Source organism: Oncorhynchus mykiss, chromosome 2 (genome assembly GCF_057628025.1).
Source record: "Oncorhynchus mykiss isolate SJ-2025 chromosome 2, ASM5762802v1, whole genome shotgun sequence".
Taxonomy (NCBI): domain Eukaryota; kingdom Metazoa; phylum Chordata; class Actinopteri; order Salmoniformes; family Salmonidae; genus Oncorhynchus; species Oncorhynchus mykiss.
Window position 1 is genome coordinate 83,145,223 of NC_143023.1, and position 20,353 is coordinate 83,165,575.

At 43.0% G+C, this 20,353-nt stretch overlaps 1 protein-coding gene across 2 annotated transcripts in view; it reads left to right on the plus strand.

Annotated features, from left to right (window-relative positions):
- The first annotated feature begins 1,048 nt into the window (after window positions 1-1,048).
- Window positions 1,049-20,353, plus strand: part of LOC110497874 (ankyrin repeat- and BTB/POZ domain-containing protein 3-B) — a 100,013-nt gene continuing 80,708 nt past the window's right edge. The window contains exon 1 of one of the 2 annotated variants that reach the window (XM_036957012.2): window positions 1,049-2,190. In XM_036957012.2, coding sequence (XP_036812907.1) covers window positions 1,323-2,190 — 868 coding nt within the window. In that variant the 5' untranslated portion in view covers window positions 1,049-1,322. The remainder of the gene's footprint in view (window positions 2,191-20,353) is intronic. The other variant, XM_036957002.2, reaches the window with a different exon arrangement.

Sequence of the window (20,353 nt, forward strand, 5' to 3'; positions counted from 1 at the left end):
GATATCAACAGTGCCCCATATCAGGATGATTTACAGTTAAATTAGAAATATTCTATGTCCCAATTATCTCTCCTTTCTCCCAAAGTGTGTGATAGTTTACTTCCCTTTACTGACTAATATGGTGGAACATCCCACTAGCCCAAGCCTCCACCAATCCAATGCTTTTAAATTTGTCTGAAGTAACCTAGTGTACAAGTGTACACTTTAGGAGAAAGGCAATATTATTGGGATGCAGCCATGGCTATCTATGCCATAGGGCTATCAATCAGTTTAGGGACATTTTCTGTTGTGGCACATACATGTTGACAATATGGTATGTACATGTCTCTCTCTTTCTCTATCCCCCTCTCTCTACTCCTCTATCTATATGTCTAACTCCCTCTCAAACACATTCAGTTTTTGTGTGCCTGTTACACTTTTCAGCCTGTCGGAGGCTCAATCCACACACACACATCTCCCTCGCTCTCTCTGATTGTGATCAAGCCTTGGTCAATAAAATGATGCATCGTTAATAGTCAATGATGCAGTATAATGTCTGACCTTGGCAAGGAATTCAGATGTCTACTTTTCAATGAGCTCTAGCTATCTCCTTGTAAGAGACCACAGAGAGAGATACATTATGCATGTCATCCATTATTGATGGCCTTGAGTCATGTTACCATTATTGCTGTCAGAACAAATGCCTAAGGGACTCTGCTATCCATAGCATGACACATTATGTGGATAATCACATTATCCAGTTTATCCAATCCATTACAGTCAGACCATTAGCCTTGAATTTTGAAATTGTGTTCAAGTTACAGCATGTGAAAGGACTGCTTCATTTATGAAGGTATAGTTTCAAATAGTACGTTTTTTTTTAAAAGAAAGGAAATTAGATGGATTTGAAGAGAAAATTATTATATAGATATTTCATATCCACTCCCCATTTGGGCTATACACTGAATTGAGTAGCCTAGTGTAAATTATATTGTATGATGAGGTGGTCCTAATTCAACATTTCTCTCACTGCTCGAGTTATGCCGAGTGTATTGGCCGTTTGAAGAACATAGCCCCGCCTCCATCTACCAGGATCTTACTGCGTAAAACACAGACCACTGTAGCTGCTCTATGTGCTATGATGGAAACACTTCGAAGTTTTAGTTCGGATTGAGAAATATCAACTTGATTCGTTTCCACTGAAGGCAACGGGATAAAATATTGACACGTCAAAATACATCGCAGTCGGGCTTTAATTGCGTTCATTTAATTGCATTGGGCGACGTTGTGAGACATTTTGAGCCATTCATTCCAAAGTCCTCTTTACAGTATGAGGTGCAGTTATGGCAAGCAGTAGTAAGAAGTCAGTGGCGAGGACCCTGGAGGATCTGACGCTTGATTCTGGTTATGGTGGAGCAGCAGACTCCTTTAGGTCTTCCAGTGCTTCACTGTGCTGTTCCGAGGCACATATACCTTATGCGCATGGGGGGAATGTTTGGCATTTAACCGACTCCATGCACAGTCGCCACAACAGCCTGGACACGGTCAACACAGTCTTGGTCGAAGACTCCGATATCCTGGATTGCTCCGGACAGTGCGCTAAACTACCCGAGCTCGAGGACGTGCCATGGAGCCTCGGGGAAGTAGAGAGCGCACTGAACAAGGACGAAGAGTTGAGGCTGGGGGTCGTGTCACAGGAGATCCTGGCTAGGCTCTCGGTCCTCATAAGCCGCGCACTCGTGAGGGTCGCCAAGGAAGCGCAGCGCCTGAGTTTGCGCTATGCCAAATGCACCAAATACGAGATTCAAAGTGCCATAAAGGTTGTCATGTCTTGGACAGTCTCGGTGAACTGCATCACCGCCGCACTCAGTGCCTTGTCTATGTACAACATGAGCACCGAGGACAAGTTCAGCCGCGGAAAGTCACTCAGATGCGGACTCATTTTCAACGTGGGGAAGTTCTTCAGGTGGATGGTGGACAGCCGAGTTGCGGTGAGGATCCACGAGCACGCTGCCATCTACCTGACAGCTTGCATGGAGAGTCTTTTCCGAGAGGTGTACGCACGCGCACTGCGCAGCGCACTTGTGGAGAAAGATAATGGGATCCCTAAATTCACTGTTGAGTCCCTCGAACAGGCCATCAACAACGATTCGGAGTTATGGGGGTTCCTGCAGCAGTATCAATACCTCATTTGTGGGAAGAATGCAAGTGGTAAGTTGTGTGTACATGACTAGTTCTGTGACGCATGTACTCAGTGCGTAATTCTAAGGAATTCTTCATAATTGTGCCCAAAACATGGTGAAGTGATTTCTTATCACCATCTGTAGTAATGTCATTATCTAGTTAGGAGTTCACTTTCTCATACTACAACATTTCTCGATGGACAGGGAGAAATAATCATGACTTCACACATCCCATCTGAATTAGACCATGTATTTTTTCCTGTGTCTGACATGGCAGGATCATCCTGGGTCCTGGGTAACCTATTTGTTGAGTTACTGTATTCAATATGTTGATGTATGAGCACAGAGAATGGCCCCTTCTGCCACTGACATCAATGGGCATGGTTTATTTATGATAATGGAAGAGAGTGGGGAGAGGGAGCACCTAACCCCTCGTTGGCTATGATCCATCTATTAAATAGATGACATTCTCAGAGTTCTTCTTCAGTGTTGTGGTACTGTGAATGCATGATACATTGAAGCAGGCTATAATTCATCGGGGGAATATCTTGTGGATTTTTGTTCATGTCTTTAGCTTCTCATGCTTATAAGGGAATTTATCTCATTGCTGTGGAATACAGCTTTCAAACCTAAAAAAGGGCATTTTAAACGTAAGCTCTTACCTTCAGACTTCTTCATTGCTCATCCATACACAATACATTTAATCAGTTATAACCTAATAACCTAATGTAATAATAAGGTAATGTAATAGCAGACTGTATTACCTCTGTGGTAGATGCATTTAACGTGCTGCTGTGGCTCCATACTCCAACAGGTTTATGTAATACAGAGCCCCAGGACACATAAGTGTTATCATGCGTTATTTTGAGTGATGTGAATGGGACTGAGTTGAAAACACAGAGGAGAAGTCCCTACTGATGCTGTGTTAAAGATAGCTAAGGGGCAGGAGAAAGAGGACATGTCAAATGGCTCACACAATGGTCAGAAGGTGGTGGCTCCTAAAAAAAGCCAAACAATTTTTACATTGCACATTGCACACCTATTGCAATGGCGACAAGAGAAGGCCTTAACTGTGGCCTAACTGTAGAAGGTCATGACTTTCACAGCATTCTCATTTCCAATCTGTAACGATTTATCAATTATCTCAGTGCTGGTTGGCCTTTTCACCCCATCCCAACCTCAACCCCTTTATATCGTTCCAGCCATTCTTTCTCTGCCAAGTAGGAGTAGGCTAATTGAGGTGATTTTTCAGTATTATGGTCATGTCCGCTCCTCTCTCAGACTCAAGCATTGCATATCTTTATAGCATCTCTGTTGCAACCAGAGCTATTTTCTTTCGCTGGTGCTTTTCATAAATATAACTCCAAATTCATTGAGGTGTTTAAATCTCCCTGTATGACTCCTCCTCCCGCTCCCCTCTTCATCCATCCTCTCCTCCCTGAAGCCCTGGAGTAGCCCCCTTTGCTGGCAGCGTGGGCTACTTGGCCAGAGAGAGTGTATTTGTCCTGCAAGTTGGAGGTCAGAACACCTATTTTGCAAGTGTAATTGTTATAGGGTCCAGAGTTTCTCCTGACCATGTGATCTGACCAGGGAAAACTCTGGGCCTTATAGGCTAAGGTCCCAGAGGTCCTCGTCAGGTCATGTGGTTAGTAAATACTACTGGAACCTAGTTTAAGTTAACGCCTTACTTTTCAAATGTCAAAGACCAAGAGAGCAGCATGTTATATCTAAAGAAAACAAACTATCATTCATTGGAAAGAGCTGTTATTATACAATCGCCTACATTCCCCACTTTCCGTTGTGAAGTAAAGGTGTATTAATGTACTGTATGTGGTGAGCATTTCAAGTCATGGAAACCATTGGAACACAACAGGGTCCATTACCTCGACCACACACTGCTTCTGCTTAGACAAAACTCTTCCTCCTATTCCTTCCCCCTGTTCTCACGTATACTGTAGCTACTAGCGGTTCTCCGTTGGCACATCAGGCATATGGTAACCCTGGCTCACCCCTCCCACACACCCGGGGGTTCATTTTAGCAGCTACTGCCTCAGTATTCTGCTCAGGTGTTGGGTTCCCCTCTCTGCCTTTGGTATCCTGTCAAGACAGGAAGCTTGTTCGGTGGTGGAATTGCAGTGGCAGCCCCCGCAAGCTCAAGGCAGGGGTTGCTTGTAATTTCCCTTTGTGCATGTCACAAAAAATGTATCGAGAAACAGGACACTGATGCCCAGGGGTTTCTACCACCTGAGGATGACTCATAATCACACCTTGGCTGTGAGATGTCATGACTTTAGTGATGCACCTTTTCAAGTCTGGGCAGATGTTATGGAGATAGATGGTAGCTGGGAGGAGGGTCTCACCTCGTGTGGTAGAACCCTCTCCCATGGCATTTGACCCTTCACACAGCTCCCACTCCATCAAACGGTGACGTCCAAGTACAGAAATGCTTCGCAGAGTACATAGCTCTTAGAGATGCAGGAAAATACAGCACTAGAATGAATAGCCTTCTGGGAATGGCAATCAAAAATTGACATTTAAGCAGCAAAAATCTAAATATATTTTCCTCCATAATTGTATTTTTATTTTGCTGCATGCAGCGCAACTTAGACACCTGAGGCTTACTTCATTTAGGCTTAAGTTAATAAGATGTTTTATGTCAGTATGATATGCTGTGTCTGAGTGTGTGTCTCTAGAGTCTATGAAGACTGCAGCTGTGAGAGAATGTGTAGGTTGAAGTTCCATTCAGGGGGTTCCATTCAGGCCAGGGCTCCTTTGTGCCTCATCCAGTGTTTCCCTGTGAGGTCGGTGCCTGGCGGCTGGTGCCCACAGTATGACATGTGCTGTGGTAAGCATTGTGGCCCACCAGGAATGACAGCGGTCTGCTGTGGTACCAGCCTGTACCAGACCCTGTAATGTCTGGGGCTGGGATATCTGTGGCAGATAAAAACACACACATACACAAATTCATACACGCACACGCATAAAGTGTACACACACACATACACACACACACAGTATCACACACGTTATGTTATTCTATCCTCATGGGGACCTAAAATAAATTTCCATTCAAAATCCTATTTTCCCTAACCCCTAAACCTAACCTTAACCCATAACCCAAACCCTAAACCTAACTCCTAAACCTAAACCTAACCACTAACCCCTTACCCTAATTGTAACCCTAACCCTAAACCTAACCCCTAAGCTTAAAATAACATTTGTCCTCATGTTTTACTATCCCCGTGGGGACTTTTGTGGATTTTAGTTCCCCACGAGGGTAGAATAACCAACACACACACACACACACACGCACACACATACACACACACACACACACACACACACACAAGCCCCTTGCAATTACAGAGCAGAACTGGGTTTAATAATGAGGAGCTAGGGCAGGCAATGTTAATGTTAGATGGTGTGTGGCAGTGATTTCACAGACATTTGAGGCGAGGAGGGATTCTTGCCAACTTTACCTCATATGATCAAGCACTACGATGTGATCAAAACCAGGCAACTCCCCACCCAGGACCCAAGGTGGAGATTGATTGTGTTTCTAAAGTTTATCTTCAACATTAGGCCTTAGAGGCCTAAGAGGATTTCTGAAAAACATTTAGCTGTCTTCCTTTCTCATCCACTGCTGCGCATGATGACACATGTAGCTGGCAGACTGGCACTAAGTACTGTCACTTTGCACCAGAAAGACAGAAACTGAGCATCAGCACCATTGTATCCAAGAAGAGCTTGGAAATATAATCCTATGAAAAACCTGCAGTCTGCAGTACTGTACCAGCAAGCAAGTGCATGCAATAGGGAGACCACAATAGTTATCCGCCAGGGATCTGAGACATCGGGGTGAATCCTAACTTCCAAATGTATGTAGCCTCCCATTGATATCACTGCATGACTAAGTAAACATTTTATTTAAGTGGAAGTTAGGATTCAACCCATAGTGAATGGCTCATGGTGTGTGGAAAATCTGGAATTTTTGTAAAGAGGCTTTGGCATGAGGAAGTTAACAACAGATCAGTACTTCTGAATTTAGCAGGAAGAAGACAGTCTACAAGTTTCAACATGTGGATTAGTCAGACAAAACTGTGTGTCACACAATCATTCTCTATAGCCTTGCTACTAGTGATTACTTCTCTTACTGTAGCTTGGAGGCACAATCTAGTTCAGCATGCAGTATTTGGGTTGAACATTTGTTCTGGATGAAAATGTATTAAATCAACTAGCATTAGTTTATATATTATTTTGTTTTTCATTATGTATTTGCATAATTCAAAATGAAAATAGCCAACAATAGAATTTGATTTGTAAATTGTTGTCATTTACTACAATGCTGCAAAAGGCTTATTGTCAGTGACAATGTGTATTTCACCTTGCTGCTGCCTATGGGAAGGAGAATAGCTCAAATTGACTCAGACAGTGTGGCATGTCGGGGCAAGACATGATAGGTGAACTATGAACAATGGTCTCTCTGTCTTTCTCTCTCTTTCTCTCTCTCTCTCTTTCCATTGTCTTTTCTCTGCTATGTTTATGTTTCCCTCAGCCGACACCAGATTTAGTCAAATAAAGCCTCTAATCTGGTCAAAGATCAACATCATGGTCTTTCTAGAAATAAAGGGGCCAATGTGTGACTTCAGGGTAAAAAAAAAATGGTTTGATATACATTTAAATAGACATTTTCTTGCAGCTTCACATGTGTAGTTACAGGATTAAGAGTCTAGATAGGCACAATGAGACCGTAACTCTTAGCAACAACAAAACATCTACATCATTCAAAATGTCACATGAAATATGGACATTGAATGTTTCTTTGTCATGCCTAGTTGCCAGGTCTGAACTTCACAATCATTTATAGCCATGCTAATCCTTCCAGGAGAATGAAGAAGATAAACAACAGCATTTCTATATTTAAAAAAAATAGTTGATATAATCATAATCATAATCATATAATCATAATCATAATCATAATAATACAATAATATAATGCAATGGGTTCTGTCAACAAAGTCACTGACAATAATAATAACCAATAATTAAATCATTATAATCAGTAAACTCTTCAAGCAGTGTGCGTGTGTGTGTGTGTGTGTGTGTGTGTGTGTGTGTGTGTGTGTGTGTGTGTGTGTGTGTGTGTGAAAACTAGACATCACATTCTTGCTTCCTATGTCCTTGTTTCCTCCACTCCTTGCCTCTCCTTGAAAGTGCATTGGAGACAGTGGGGAGGAACCTTCCCTCCTCTCCCTCAATGTGCTTTGAGAGGGAGGTGGGGGATGGAGGAAACAAAGGGAGAATCTCAATTGCATTTCCTTCATTTCCTTCTCATCCAATGGGTTTTGAGAATGAGACGAGGAGAGAGGACGCAGCAAATCAAGGAAATGCTATTGAGGACAGAGGAAGCAAGTATTTGACAGCTATTAACCATTTTTGACAGTGCCAGACTGACTGACTGACAAACTGAGCTACCATAAAACCCATGGCGTGTCCAGAAACATCCCCTAGCCCCTACTGCCCAGAGTCTAGACACTTGTGGAGATCTGAGCAGGATTGATAGGTAGTGACATGGTGAGAGCTCCACCTTACCCTCTGAAAGTCTTTGTGCAATTTTGGCAGTATTGCTTACACCTGTCCAGTTTTCTCAGATCTCCACAAGTGTCTGTGGGTAGGACTAGGGGTTGTTTCTGGACAGGACCCCACAACCATTCAGGTGTGTGGTGGACCTACAGCACGACACTTGAGGTATTGGTTGGATGTTTCATTCCATTGCTATACACACACAGATTTGCACAGGTGTAAGCTGGACACACCCACAACACCCCATCAGGCTGATCAGACAGGTTTGAGTAGCTGGAGACCTGCTGCAAACAGTAATAGGATATATTTACATGTCTACTATTCACACCCGTGCTTCATTCCAGCTAGTTAGATGTGCAACCACTGACTAACTATAGTTAAAGCATATCTCTCTGTTTTGACTGTATAGCATCATTTAATAAGACTTTTACATTTTTTATTTAGCCTTTATTTAACTAGGCAAGTCAGTTAAGAACAAATTCTTAATTACAATGACGGCCTAGGAACAGTGAGTTAACTGCCTTGTCAGCTCAGGGATTTGATCTAGCAACCTTTCAGTTACTGGCCCAACGCTCTAACCACTAGGCTACCTGCCGCCACTGCCTCCCCAGATTACCAATGGTTAGTTAGGTAGCTAGGTAGCTAGGAAGTATCAGTCAACTAACCATTTACAGTAACAGCAGTTCATTAATAAGTTAATACACAGTAAATCTTATGCAGAAATGTAGAAATCTTACCTTATCTTGGAACTGTGGCACGGTATGAGCAGAAATGAATGAATAGATTTATAGAATGGAGTTGGAAGGGTGACCTCCTACTTTGAAAGGACAGGAAGAGTTGGCTGTGCACTTGACCAGGCATTCCACATTTAACCCCAACCACATTTGAACATCAAAATATCAAGTCGTTTTTTTGTTTTATATGCAAAAACAAAAAAACAAGCCATTTTTGGGGGGATTTCTATTCAAAAAGGAATAAACAGGCAGTTTTCATGTTTCCGATTGCTCAGTTTTAACTTGGAAAACAAAAGACCAAAACATACACAGACCGTAATCTTATTTTAAGAATCTTGATTTAATGTTGTCCGGGAAGTAGGCTAATTATCTTGAGCGTCAAAACAACAGACACCAAAATGCTCTGTCAATCCTCCAGATCAACATTAATTAAAACAGCGTGCAGTATCACACTCTTTAACACTCAAATGTCATTCAGAAAATCCTTTCCTGAATCAGCTGATGTTGCCTGATAATGTCCCTGTGAAACTAAACAGCTAGACATCAAACGCGCATCAAACAACTATAATGTGTAATTATTGAAAAAAAAACGTTAATGACGGTATCGATTTTTGTTTTATTACTCATATTAAAGTTACTCTTGCTGTTTGAAGCATTGCATTTTGCAATCACATACATTATTTTGGATCAATGTGTAATTCAATTGATAAATGCTTAGTATATTATATAAGAAGAAGAACATGTATCATGAATGTAAGAAAAGAAAGGTAGTGTTTAAAGTCACCCAATTTTTGTCAAATCTGTGAAGACTCCAAGCGTGAGAAACATTTTCATACCTTTTTGTACTGGTCCCCCGTAGGAATCGAACCCACAACCCTGGCGTTGCAGCTGAGCCACGCAGGATTATAATACACTGCTCAAAAAAATAAAGGGAACACTTAAACAACACAATGTAACTCCAAGTCAATCACACTTCTGTGAAATCAAACTGTCCACTTCGGAAGCAACACTTGATTGACAATACATTTCACATGCTGTTGTGCAAATGGAATAGACAACAGGTGGAAATTATAGGCAATTAGCAAGACACCCCCAATAAAGGAGTGGCAACCACAGACCACTTCTCAGTTCCTATGCTTCCTGGCTGATGTTTTGGTCACTTTTGAATGCTGGCGGTGCTTTCACTCTAGTGGTAGCATGAGACGGAGTCTACAACCCACACAAGTGGCTCAGGTAGTGCAGCTCATCCAGGATGACACATCAATGCGAGCTGTGGCAAGAAGGTTTGCTGTGTCTGTCAGCGTAGTGTCCAGAGCATGGAGGTGCTACCAGGAGACAGGCCAGTACATCAGGAGACGTGGAGGAGGCCGTAGGAGGGCAACAACCCAGCAGCAGGACCGCTACCTCCGCCTTTGTGCAAGGAGGAGCAGGAGGAGCACTGCCAGAGCCCTGCAAAATGACCTCCAGCAGGCCACAAATGTGCATGTGTCTGCTCAAACGGTCAGAAACAGAGTCCATGAGGGTGGTATGAGGGCCCGACGTCCACAGGTGGGGGTTGTGCTTACAGCCCAACACCATGCAGGACGTTTGGCATTTGCCAGAGAACACCAAGATTGGCAAATTCGCCACTGGCGCCCTGTGCTCTTCACAGATGAATGCAGGTTCACACTGAGCACGTGACAGAGTCTGGAGATGCCGTGGAGAACGTTCTGCTGCCTGCAACATCCTCCAGCATGACCGGTCTGGCGGTGGGTCAGTCATGGTGTGCGGTGGCATTTCTTTGGGGGGCCGCACAGCCCTCCATGTGCTCGCCAGAGGTACCGAGATGAGATCCTCAGACCCCTTGTGAGACCATATGCTGGTGCGGTTGGCCCTGGGTTCCTCCTAATGCAAGACAATGCTAGACCTCATGTGACTGGAGTGTGTCAGCAGTTCCTGCAAGAGGAAGGCATTGATGCTATGGACTGGCCCGCCCGTTCCCCAGACCTGAATCCAATTGAGCACATCTGGGACATCATGTCTCGCTCCATCCACCAACGCCACGTTGCACCACAGACTGTCCAGGAGTTGGCAGATGCTTTAGTCCAGGTCTGGGAGGAGATCCCTCAGGAGACCATTGTAGGGAGATCATACAGGCACGTGGAGGCCACACACACTACTGAGCCTAATTTTGACTTGTTTTAAGGACATTACATCAAAGTTGGATCAGCCTGCAGTGTGGTTTTCCACTTTAATTTTGAGTGTCACTCCAAATCCAGACCTCCATGGGTTGATAAATTTGATTTCCATTGATAATCTTTGTGTGATTTTGTTGTCAGCACATTCAACTATGTAAAGAAAAAAGTATTTAATAAGAATATTTCATTCATTCAGATCTAGGATGTGTTATTTTAGTGTTCCTTTTATTTTTTTGAGCAGTGCTGCATTCTGAGGTGTTCTTAACCTTTAACAGCCGTTTGCTGGCATGAAATGCCAATGGGAACACTATAATATGCTATTCCCACTAATCCTCAGCTATGGCAATGGGGCTCTGTCTTGTGGCTTTGTGAGATAAAGGTATAGGGACACTATTATTCTAGCCTTGTGTAAACCACTTTGTGTGCTTCCCCTACAGAGGGGAAATAAATGACTATCAGCTGTACAAACACAGAGCCTGATGTAGTTCATATAGAAGATATAATCATCTTCGCTCCAGGCATGTCACTGTCTCAAAGAAATAAACATGTACCTATTCCCATGTGATTTCTCCTTTGTAGTGTTATTAAAGGTAAAGACGGTTCAGGGCACGGGGAACAACATTAAGACAATTTATTCAACATACTGACGATGTCACCGCAGACATGCTCTGTGTGTGTGTGTTTGTGTGTGTGTGTATGTTTGAGAAAGAGAACAGCAATCACATAATTATACTTTTTTTTGCTGGGTCACTTCCTAGAGCCCAGTGGAACTGCTGATGGAATACTGATTCTGCTCCGAAGTACCGCTATCCCATTACCTCCCATGTGAGATCAGAACGGTCACCTCAGGAGTGTGTGTTTGTGTGTGTGCACTTCCTCCCTTTGCCCCTAACAGCTCTCACAGCCTTGGCCCTTGCTTTAGTCAGAAAACCCTCTAACCCTAGTCGGATGGATTCAATAAGATTACTCTTGAAAAGAGAGGATATCTCTATTCTCTCTCTTCTCTGAGTCTCCTTTCTCAGTCCATTCATAATGAGGCACCTTTCTGTCATGGCTTTTATTCAGAGTAAGAGAGAGGTCGTATTCACTACAGTTCTATTTAATTGAAGTAGGCAACAAATGGAAGAAAATGGACTGAAGCAGGGAGAAACTACCTGAACTTGTCCAATAAGAAAAAAAATTGTTACGGCGTTCAGAACCATGAGTTTGGGTGACCATGTCCTTTCCTGGCAGTCTGGCAGGGGTCTAATAGTGCTGTCAGTCCAGACATTGAGGGCCCTACTGGGAACCCATTCCTCCCTTCAGCCCTGCCTACTACAAACTGAGAGACAGACACATGTGCCTGGGCCTTCACAGATATCCCCCTATCCAGCTTCCTTCTCTAGTTTCAACATGTCTGTGATGGGTGGAGGTGGGTAGATGGGTATGTGTGTGTGTGTGGGTACATGTGTGTGGGTCTGTGGAAGTGTGTGTGAGTCTGTATAAAGTGAAAGCCTGTCAGAAACCACATTCGTACAGGCAGCTCTCTCTCTTCCCCCCCTAACTCTTAGACATTGACTGAGTAGCTCCGCTCAGCCTTGTCTAGTACCCACGACATATGGTACGCATTACTCCTCAAAATGCATTACTCCTCAAAATGCATTACTCCTCGAAATGCATTACTCCTCAAAATGCATTACTCCTAAAAACATTACTATTCGAAATGTATTACTTGTTGAAACGCAGTACTCCTAAAAACACATTACTCTTCGAAATGCATTACTCCTCTAAATGCATTACTCCTAAAAAACATTACTCCTCGAAACACATTACTCCTCGAAACACATTACTTCTCGAAATGCATTACTCCTAAAAAAACAATACTCCTCAAAATGCATTACTCCTCGAAACGCATAACTCCTAAAAGCATTGCTCCTTGAAACGCATTACTCCTAAAAAAAACATTACTCCTCGAAATGCATTATTCCTCGAAACGCATTACTCCTAAAAAACATTACTCCTCAAAATGCATTACTCCTCGAAACGCATTACTCCTAAAACATTACTCCTTGAAATACATTACTCCTAAAAAACATTACTCCTCAAAACACATTGCTCCTCGAAACGCATTACTCCTAAAAACATTACTCCTCGAAATGCATTACTCCTGAAAGGTATATCTATTTTTGTTTCATTACATTTTTTATTGCAAACAGATGGTGGTTTCTGTGTGACTCTTATTTCATCCTCACTGAGGATCAGTGACACACAGAATAACAGGCTCGTTGTGACAAAACAGATGGAGTGTAGGTAAAGCATGGCCCTTCATTTTGGCACCTTATTCCCTAGATAGTACCCTACATGTGTTGGGGGAGAGGGAAGGACACTTAAGATTAGATTTATATTTGTCTTAAATAACTGAAATAAGGAAGCTCAGATGGTTTCTCTATCGAGGGAGCATTTTGTAGTTTTACTTAAAGCTAACTGTTTGTTTTGCTAAATGTATTTGCTTTATGGCTTAGTAACATTGACTAATGAAGACCACTTCAAAATATCTGTGCTTTACAGGGTAATGTTCAATAAGGGAAATATTTATAGTGCAGTTGTATCTGGTAACTTGATCTATTCAGCAGAGTCCAGAAATTACAATAATTGGACTCAAGAGAGATTAAAGGGGTACACACAGAGGGAGAGGAAGAGAGAGAGAGAGGTGATAGCACTTGCAACAGTTCGAGATTTCATCAGCTCTAACTCCAGAAGGCTACCACTATTTCACTGTTGTGTGTTGTTCTGTACTAGATGTGTTTAAAGTTAGTTCATCCTAGTGATTTCTGATTAATGGCCAGTCACCACTGTGCGGTAGATAAGTAGATGATGTGGTCGTTGTCTTTATTTTCTCAGTATCAGTCATCAGACAGACACTGAAACTAAATGTACAGTGATTCACAGGGACTGGCAGAGTAGGTGACAGGTTAGGTTGTGACAGGTGTGTCAGGCCTTGTCTCAGCATGTCGCCCTTTGTGAGCCAGACAGGTGTGTGTGAGAGAGTCTGGCACACTTCCTGCACTGTGGAAGTCTCCCGTTCAAAGGAGCCACAGATCAAGTAAGGACGTTCACTAAGAACAAGTTACCAACAGGTTTGCATAGCTAGAGACCAGGCTGGAGTTAGAGTGGTGATATGGTATATAAGTATTCTTGAGAGGCAAAAATCTCATTCGGAAACCAGTGAAATAAGTGTAGTCAGTGACTTTGTGTCGTTTGCTACCGTGGAGTTATCAGCCATAACAAGCCTAGGCAGTGCAGTTGTTTATATTATCAAAGGAATAATTAGACACACAAACTCCTACATTAAAGCCTTTCTAACTCACATCCCCCAAATGAATGAACACCTTCATCAGATTTCCTGTTCCTGTGTCTGTCTGTGGGCCCATGCAAGTGAAGCTCAGTCACAGAGAAGAAAGCTCTCAGGTCACATGATTCAAGTAATGAAGCTCTCTCTCATTAAGTTCCTGACTGTGGGCCGTGGAGCTGAGTGCTGTGTCTGGCTGGCTCGTCTGTGATCACAGAGACATAAGACAGTGTGTTTAATGAATTTAAACAGCGGCAAGCTAATTACGGTGATGAATGCTAACAAATGTGTCTCTTCTTATCTGGGGTTGTAAGGAAGGAGGTTAGCTAGTCCAGTAGAATTCCAGTGGTTCTGGAACGTTCCTCCTAATGTTTTATGGTAATATTATTACACTCAGGATGGCAGGGGGCCCAGGGACGAGGGACTGTGTTGAAATGGCAAAACCGACATATTTTTCTCCCATAGCTTTTTAGTAAATGTCACATTCAGATCTGAAGGCACCGGTTCAATACTCATCTATATTGAAGTTCCCTTTTGGAAAAATAAAGTTATTCTATTCCATTCCATTCTACTTTATTGCTCCCCAGAAGACTATGATAGATGTTAAAACAGTATTCTCTGCCCCTATAGCCTTCTGCCAACCTGCAGACCTTATCACCTCCTAGTTGGTAATCTCATTCACAGCTGCAGTCAGTGAGAGACAGACTTTGACTGGTTGGTGCACATCGTATTGCTACCAGATCCAGAGCTGAGCGATAGAGAGATAAATAAGGAGGCACAGAGAGGGAGAGAAAGAAAGAGATAAACAGAGACAGCGAGAGGGGGGAGTGAAGGAGAGAAAGAAAGACAGAGAGAGAAAAAAGAGCACTAAACCCTGCACCCTGCAGTGAACTCCTGGGGCTGTCTGCAGCGTGCTGGCAGGGGGAATCTGAATCCATCCAATTTGGTCTATTTGCTCTGCTAACGGTGTCTAAAAGTAGGCCAGCCTGTGCCTAAAAGCAGAGCTGCCAAAATGACTGCACAAGCACAGGCCTGCACTTGACAAGGAGGATGACAAGAGGTCTGGCAGGAAGGGCAGGACACAGGGCTGCGATTGAGAAGAGGAAGTCCTTAAATATAAGTCAAAAGGAGACCTAGACAGCCGTACTATTATTACTACAACCAACCAGGCCACATTGTTAAACAAAGCCAAGCTGTGTGGTGCTTTATGCTTGTGGTAGCTAGTAAACTGGTTGTGTTCTACTACAGTACACTGTCCTTCTCTCAGCACATCCAAGCTGCAGGCTAAGGTTGAATCTAGACTTGGTTCCCTCTATCCTAATTGCTCCTCTTTCACCCCAGCTGCCAAACTAACACTGATTCAGATTACCATCCTAGATTACGGAGACGTAATTTATAATTTATAGATCGGCAGGTAAGGGTGCTGTCGAGTGGCTAGATGTTCTTTACCATTTGGCCATCAGATTTGCCACCAATGTTCCTTATAGGAGGCCTCCCTCCCCACTATCTGAGATACCTACTGCAGCCCTCATCCTCCACATACAACACCCGTTCTGCCAGTCACATTCTGTTAAAGGTCCCCAAAGCACACACATCCCTGGATCGCTCCTCTTTTCAGTTTGCTGCAGCTAGCGACGGGAACGAGCTGCAAAAAACACTCAAACTGGACAGTTTTATCTCTATCTCTACATTCAAAGACTCAACCATAGACACTTACTGATACTTGTGGCTGCTTCGCGTGATGCATTGTTGTCTCTACCTTTTTGCCCTTCGTGCTGTACCATGTTTGTGCTGCTGCCATGTTGTGTTGCTACCATGCTGTGTTGTCATGTTTTGATACCATGCTGTGTTGTCATGTGTTGATACCATGCTGTGTTGTCTTAGGTCTCTCTTTATGTAGTGTTGTGGTGTCTCTCTTGTCGTGATGTGTGTTTTGTTCTACTTTTTTTTTTATCCCAGCCATCGTCCTCGCAGGAGGCCTTTTGTCTCTTGGTAGGCCGTCATTGTAAATACGAATTTGTTCTTAAATGACTTGCCTATAAAGGTTAAATGAAAAAAAAAAACAAAGCTCAGAGAACAGAGCCAAAAAGACCAACGGATATGTATGGCTATAGGCTAATACTAGCACCATTTGGTCTTATGCTTATTTTGTTATGTAATCTTTTCATCACACTGTGCTATAGGCTGCAGATGGATGGTGATGCATTGTGACACCCTGTACAGGGATGTACACAGTCATAGCCACAGGGCAGTGTCCTGTGATAATGGGGTGTAAGGGCATTCTGATAGACCCTTGGCCCCCTCTGCTCTCTCTATCTCTCAGCACCTCCAGCTGTGTGATAACCAAAACAGAGGCAGAGGGTTGTCAGGGCGGACGATTGATGCTGACCCCTGTGCTCTCTGCTCTCCCTGGGGGTCCCGAGTTGTACATGTACCTCAATACACCCGCAGAGGCTACCACAGGCTATGGGGGGGGGGGGGGGTGTTGAGGAACCAGCCGTGTGCCCCCAGGAAGTGAACAGATCCATACTTGATTAAACGATTTAACATTCCACAGCATCAGATTCAGATAACTCTCTTTTGTTGTTCTGTAACCCCCTCCCACCCCTCAGAATAGAACGGTCCAATGCAAAGCATTGATATTCAGACCAGTTTCTGCTCTAATGGATAGAACGATGGGCTTCATTTTGCTGTGATGGGAGCCTGTCAAGCCCTCTGGCCATAGTCGATAGTGATGGGCCAACAATCAGCAGCAACGCTAGAGACTAGAGAAAACTAGAGAAAGACAAACGGATAAAGAGAGACAGCTCTTATTGCCCAGAGGGATAGGCTAAGGTGGCTGTGAAGCCAATATTCCAACTGACCCACCTCACCCAGCCACAGGGGAGGGTAAATCTGTCATGCTGTTTATAGCAAGATGTTCTTTGCTTCTCATCCTATAGGAATCATAGTGAGAGAGCCTGATAGCGTTTTCTTGAGTAATAAGGGAAGAGAAAGGGACATGGGATATCTAGTCAGCACAACTGAATTCCTTCAACCGAAATGTGTCTTCCGCATTTAAACTAAGCCCTCTGAATCAGAGAGGTGCGGAGGGCTGCCTTAAATCGACGTCCACGTCATCGGCGCCCGGGGAGCATTTGTTGTTGAGGTTAACTGCCTTGCTCAAGGGCAGAACGGCAGATTTTTCCACCTTGTACATTGTAACATACATTGTACATTGTAACGATCAGTAGCATGCTTCCTATACCCAAGAGGAATTAAATAGATGTATCTGATGTTGCTGTAACATGTTTTTTTAAAGGACCAGGGGATAGTGGTTGCAATTCAACGCATGATAAAATCCTGAAGAAATATGAAAGCGTACTGTCCTGTCTGTTTTCACAATGTGTATATACAGTTGAAGTCGGAAGTTCACATATACCTTAGCCAAAAACATTTAAACTCAGTTTTTCACAATTTCTGACATTTAATCCTAGTAAAAATTCCCTGTCTTAGGTCAGTTAGGATCACCATTTTATTTTAAGAATGTGAAATGTCAGAATAATAGTAGAGAGAATGATTTATTTCAGCTTTTATTTATTTCATCACATTCCCAGTGGGTCAGGAGTTTACATACACTGAATTAGTATTTGGTAGCATTGCCTTTAAATTGTTTAACTTGGGTCAAACGTTTCGGGAAGCCTTCCACAAGCTTCCTACAATAAGTTGGGTGAATTTTGGCCCATTCCTCCTGACAGAGCTGGTGTAACTGAGTCAGGTTTGTAGGCCTCCTTGCTCACACACGCTTTTTTCAGTTCTGCCCACAAATTTTCTATAGGATTGAGGTCAGGGCTTTGTGATGGCCACTCCAATACCTTGACTTTGTTGTCCTTAAGCCATTTTGCCACAACTTTGGAAGTATGCTTGGGGTCATTGTCCATTTGGAAGACCCATTTGCGACCAAGCTTTAACTTCCTGACTGATGTCTTGAGATGTTGCTTCAATATATTCACATAATTTTATTTTCTCATGATGCTATCTATTTTGTGAAGTGCACCAGTCCCTCCTGTAGAAAAGCACCCCCACAACACGATGCTGCCACCCCCGTGCTTCACGGTTGGGATGGTGTTCTTTGGCTTGCCAGCTTCCCCCTTTTTCCTCCAAACATAACTATGGTCATTATGGCCAAACAGTTCTATTTTTGTTTCATCAGACCAGAGGACATATCTCTAAAAAGTACGAACTTTGTCCCCATGTGCAGTTGCAAACCGTAGTCTGGCTTTTTTATGCCGTTTTTGGAGCTGTGGCTTCTTCCTTGCTGATCTGCCTTTCAGGTTATGTTGATATAGGACTCTTTTTACTGTGGATATAGATACTTTTGTACCTGTTTCCTCCAGCATCTTCACAAGGTCCTTTGCTGTTCTTCTGGGATCGATTTGCACTTTTCCCACCAAAATATGTTCATCTCTAGGAGACAGAACACGTCTCCTTCCTGAGCGGTATGACGGATGCGTGGTCCCATGGTGTTTATTCTTGCATACTATTGTTTGTACAGATGAATGTGGTACCTTCAGGCGTTTGGAATTGCTTCCAAGGATGAACCAGACTTGTGGAGGTCTACAATTTATTTTCTGAGGTTTTGGCTGATTTCATTTGATTTTCCCATGATGTCAAGCAAAGATGCACTGAGTTTGAAGGTAGGCCTTGAAACACATTCACAGATACACCTCCTATTAACTCAAATTATGTCAATTAGCTGATCAGAAGCTTCTAAAGCCATGACATCATTTTCTGGAATGTTCCAAGCTGTTTAAAAGCACAGTCAACTTAGTGTATGTAAACTTCTGACCCACTGGAATTGTGACATATAAGTGTCACAATAAGTGAAAGTGAAATAATCTGTCTTTAAAAAATTGTTAGAAAAATTGCTTGTGTCATGCACAAAGTAGATGTCCTAACCGACTTGCCAAAACTATAGTTCGTTAACAAGAAATTTGTGAAGCGGTTGAAAAATGAGTTTTAATGACTCCAACCTAAGTGTATGTAAACTTCCGACTTCAACTGTATATTGGATTCTTGATGTGAGGGATAACTGAATTGCCTGTGCTCCAGACATTGTTTAGGGCAGCCATGAAGGTTAAGAGTATGATTGTGTAGGGAGATTTATATGCCACCATAGAAGGTTATTGTGTATATAATCTAACTGCGTAGACCATGAGCTGTGCAAATTGTGTTAGGATTTGAATCATTTCCTCGGGTTCGGTTTCAGACTCCCACAAATAAATCACTTCTTATCACAGGAGCTTTGCCTCTCAAGGCCCGATTGTCAATGGAGAAAAATGAGAAAGTAGCAGAGGATGATTTTGATCTGTTCAGGGACCTCATACAAATAAATCACGCTACATCAGTCACTCCAGCTAGCAAAGTCACATTCACCATCCATTCTCATCAGAAATAGTGACAGCATCTCAGACAGGAACTACAAAAATGTGAAGTTAATGCATTACATAGTGGGTTCAGAAGTCCAAGTGGTAGGGTTACACTTGCAACGCTACTTATGTATGCATTCATAAAGCCTTCATAAGAGCTTCGTAAGACCTAACATTCATCATAGGCAGGCATAAACATTATGAACAATGGCATAAGATGGCAGTCAGGCTTTATAAGTAATTCGTTTCCTTCTGGGTGTGATAATGAGCTATTGTCAACTAATGTGGTAGTTATTAGATATTTCTTCTGGCATCTCAGAATCCCATGAGTACATTTGATGGCTGGAGGCCTGTATTAAACCCTCCCCATCCTAGCCATCCCATCCTAGATGATAGGGTTTGATGAAGTGAAAGTCAGCCAGAGTGACAGGGACCGTGTCCTGGGATGCTCGGCCAAGCTTTGTTCACTTCTGGTGCACTCACCCATCACTATTGCTCAACCGTGCCTAGTCAGAGAAAAACCTCACAAGCTAAAAGTTTATTCAGTGGTACGTAGGTATGTACAAACGTACAATCTCTGCAACACTGCTGCTCAGTGTTCTACTGTTAGACCTGTCATGGTTCTGAACATGGAATAATCTCTTTCTTGGAAACATTGTAGAGAACATGAGAAATATGAGACTACAGTCATTTTTTATTGCCATCCATTATGTTGTTTCTTCCGTGCATTACATTGATCTTTATTTCCCTGCCCGGTCCTGTCTTTCCCAATCCAAGAATAAACCACTCATACGTCTTTATTGCCGTAAGAGGCAGGGGGTTTACCTACATTACATTGATCTTTATTTCCCTGCCCGGTCCTGTCTTTCCCCATCCAAGAATAAACCACTCATACGTCTTTATTACCGTAAGAGGCAGGGGGTTTACCTACATTACATTGATCTTTATTTCCCTGCCCGGT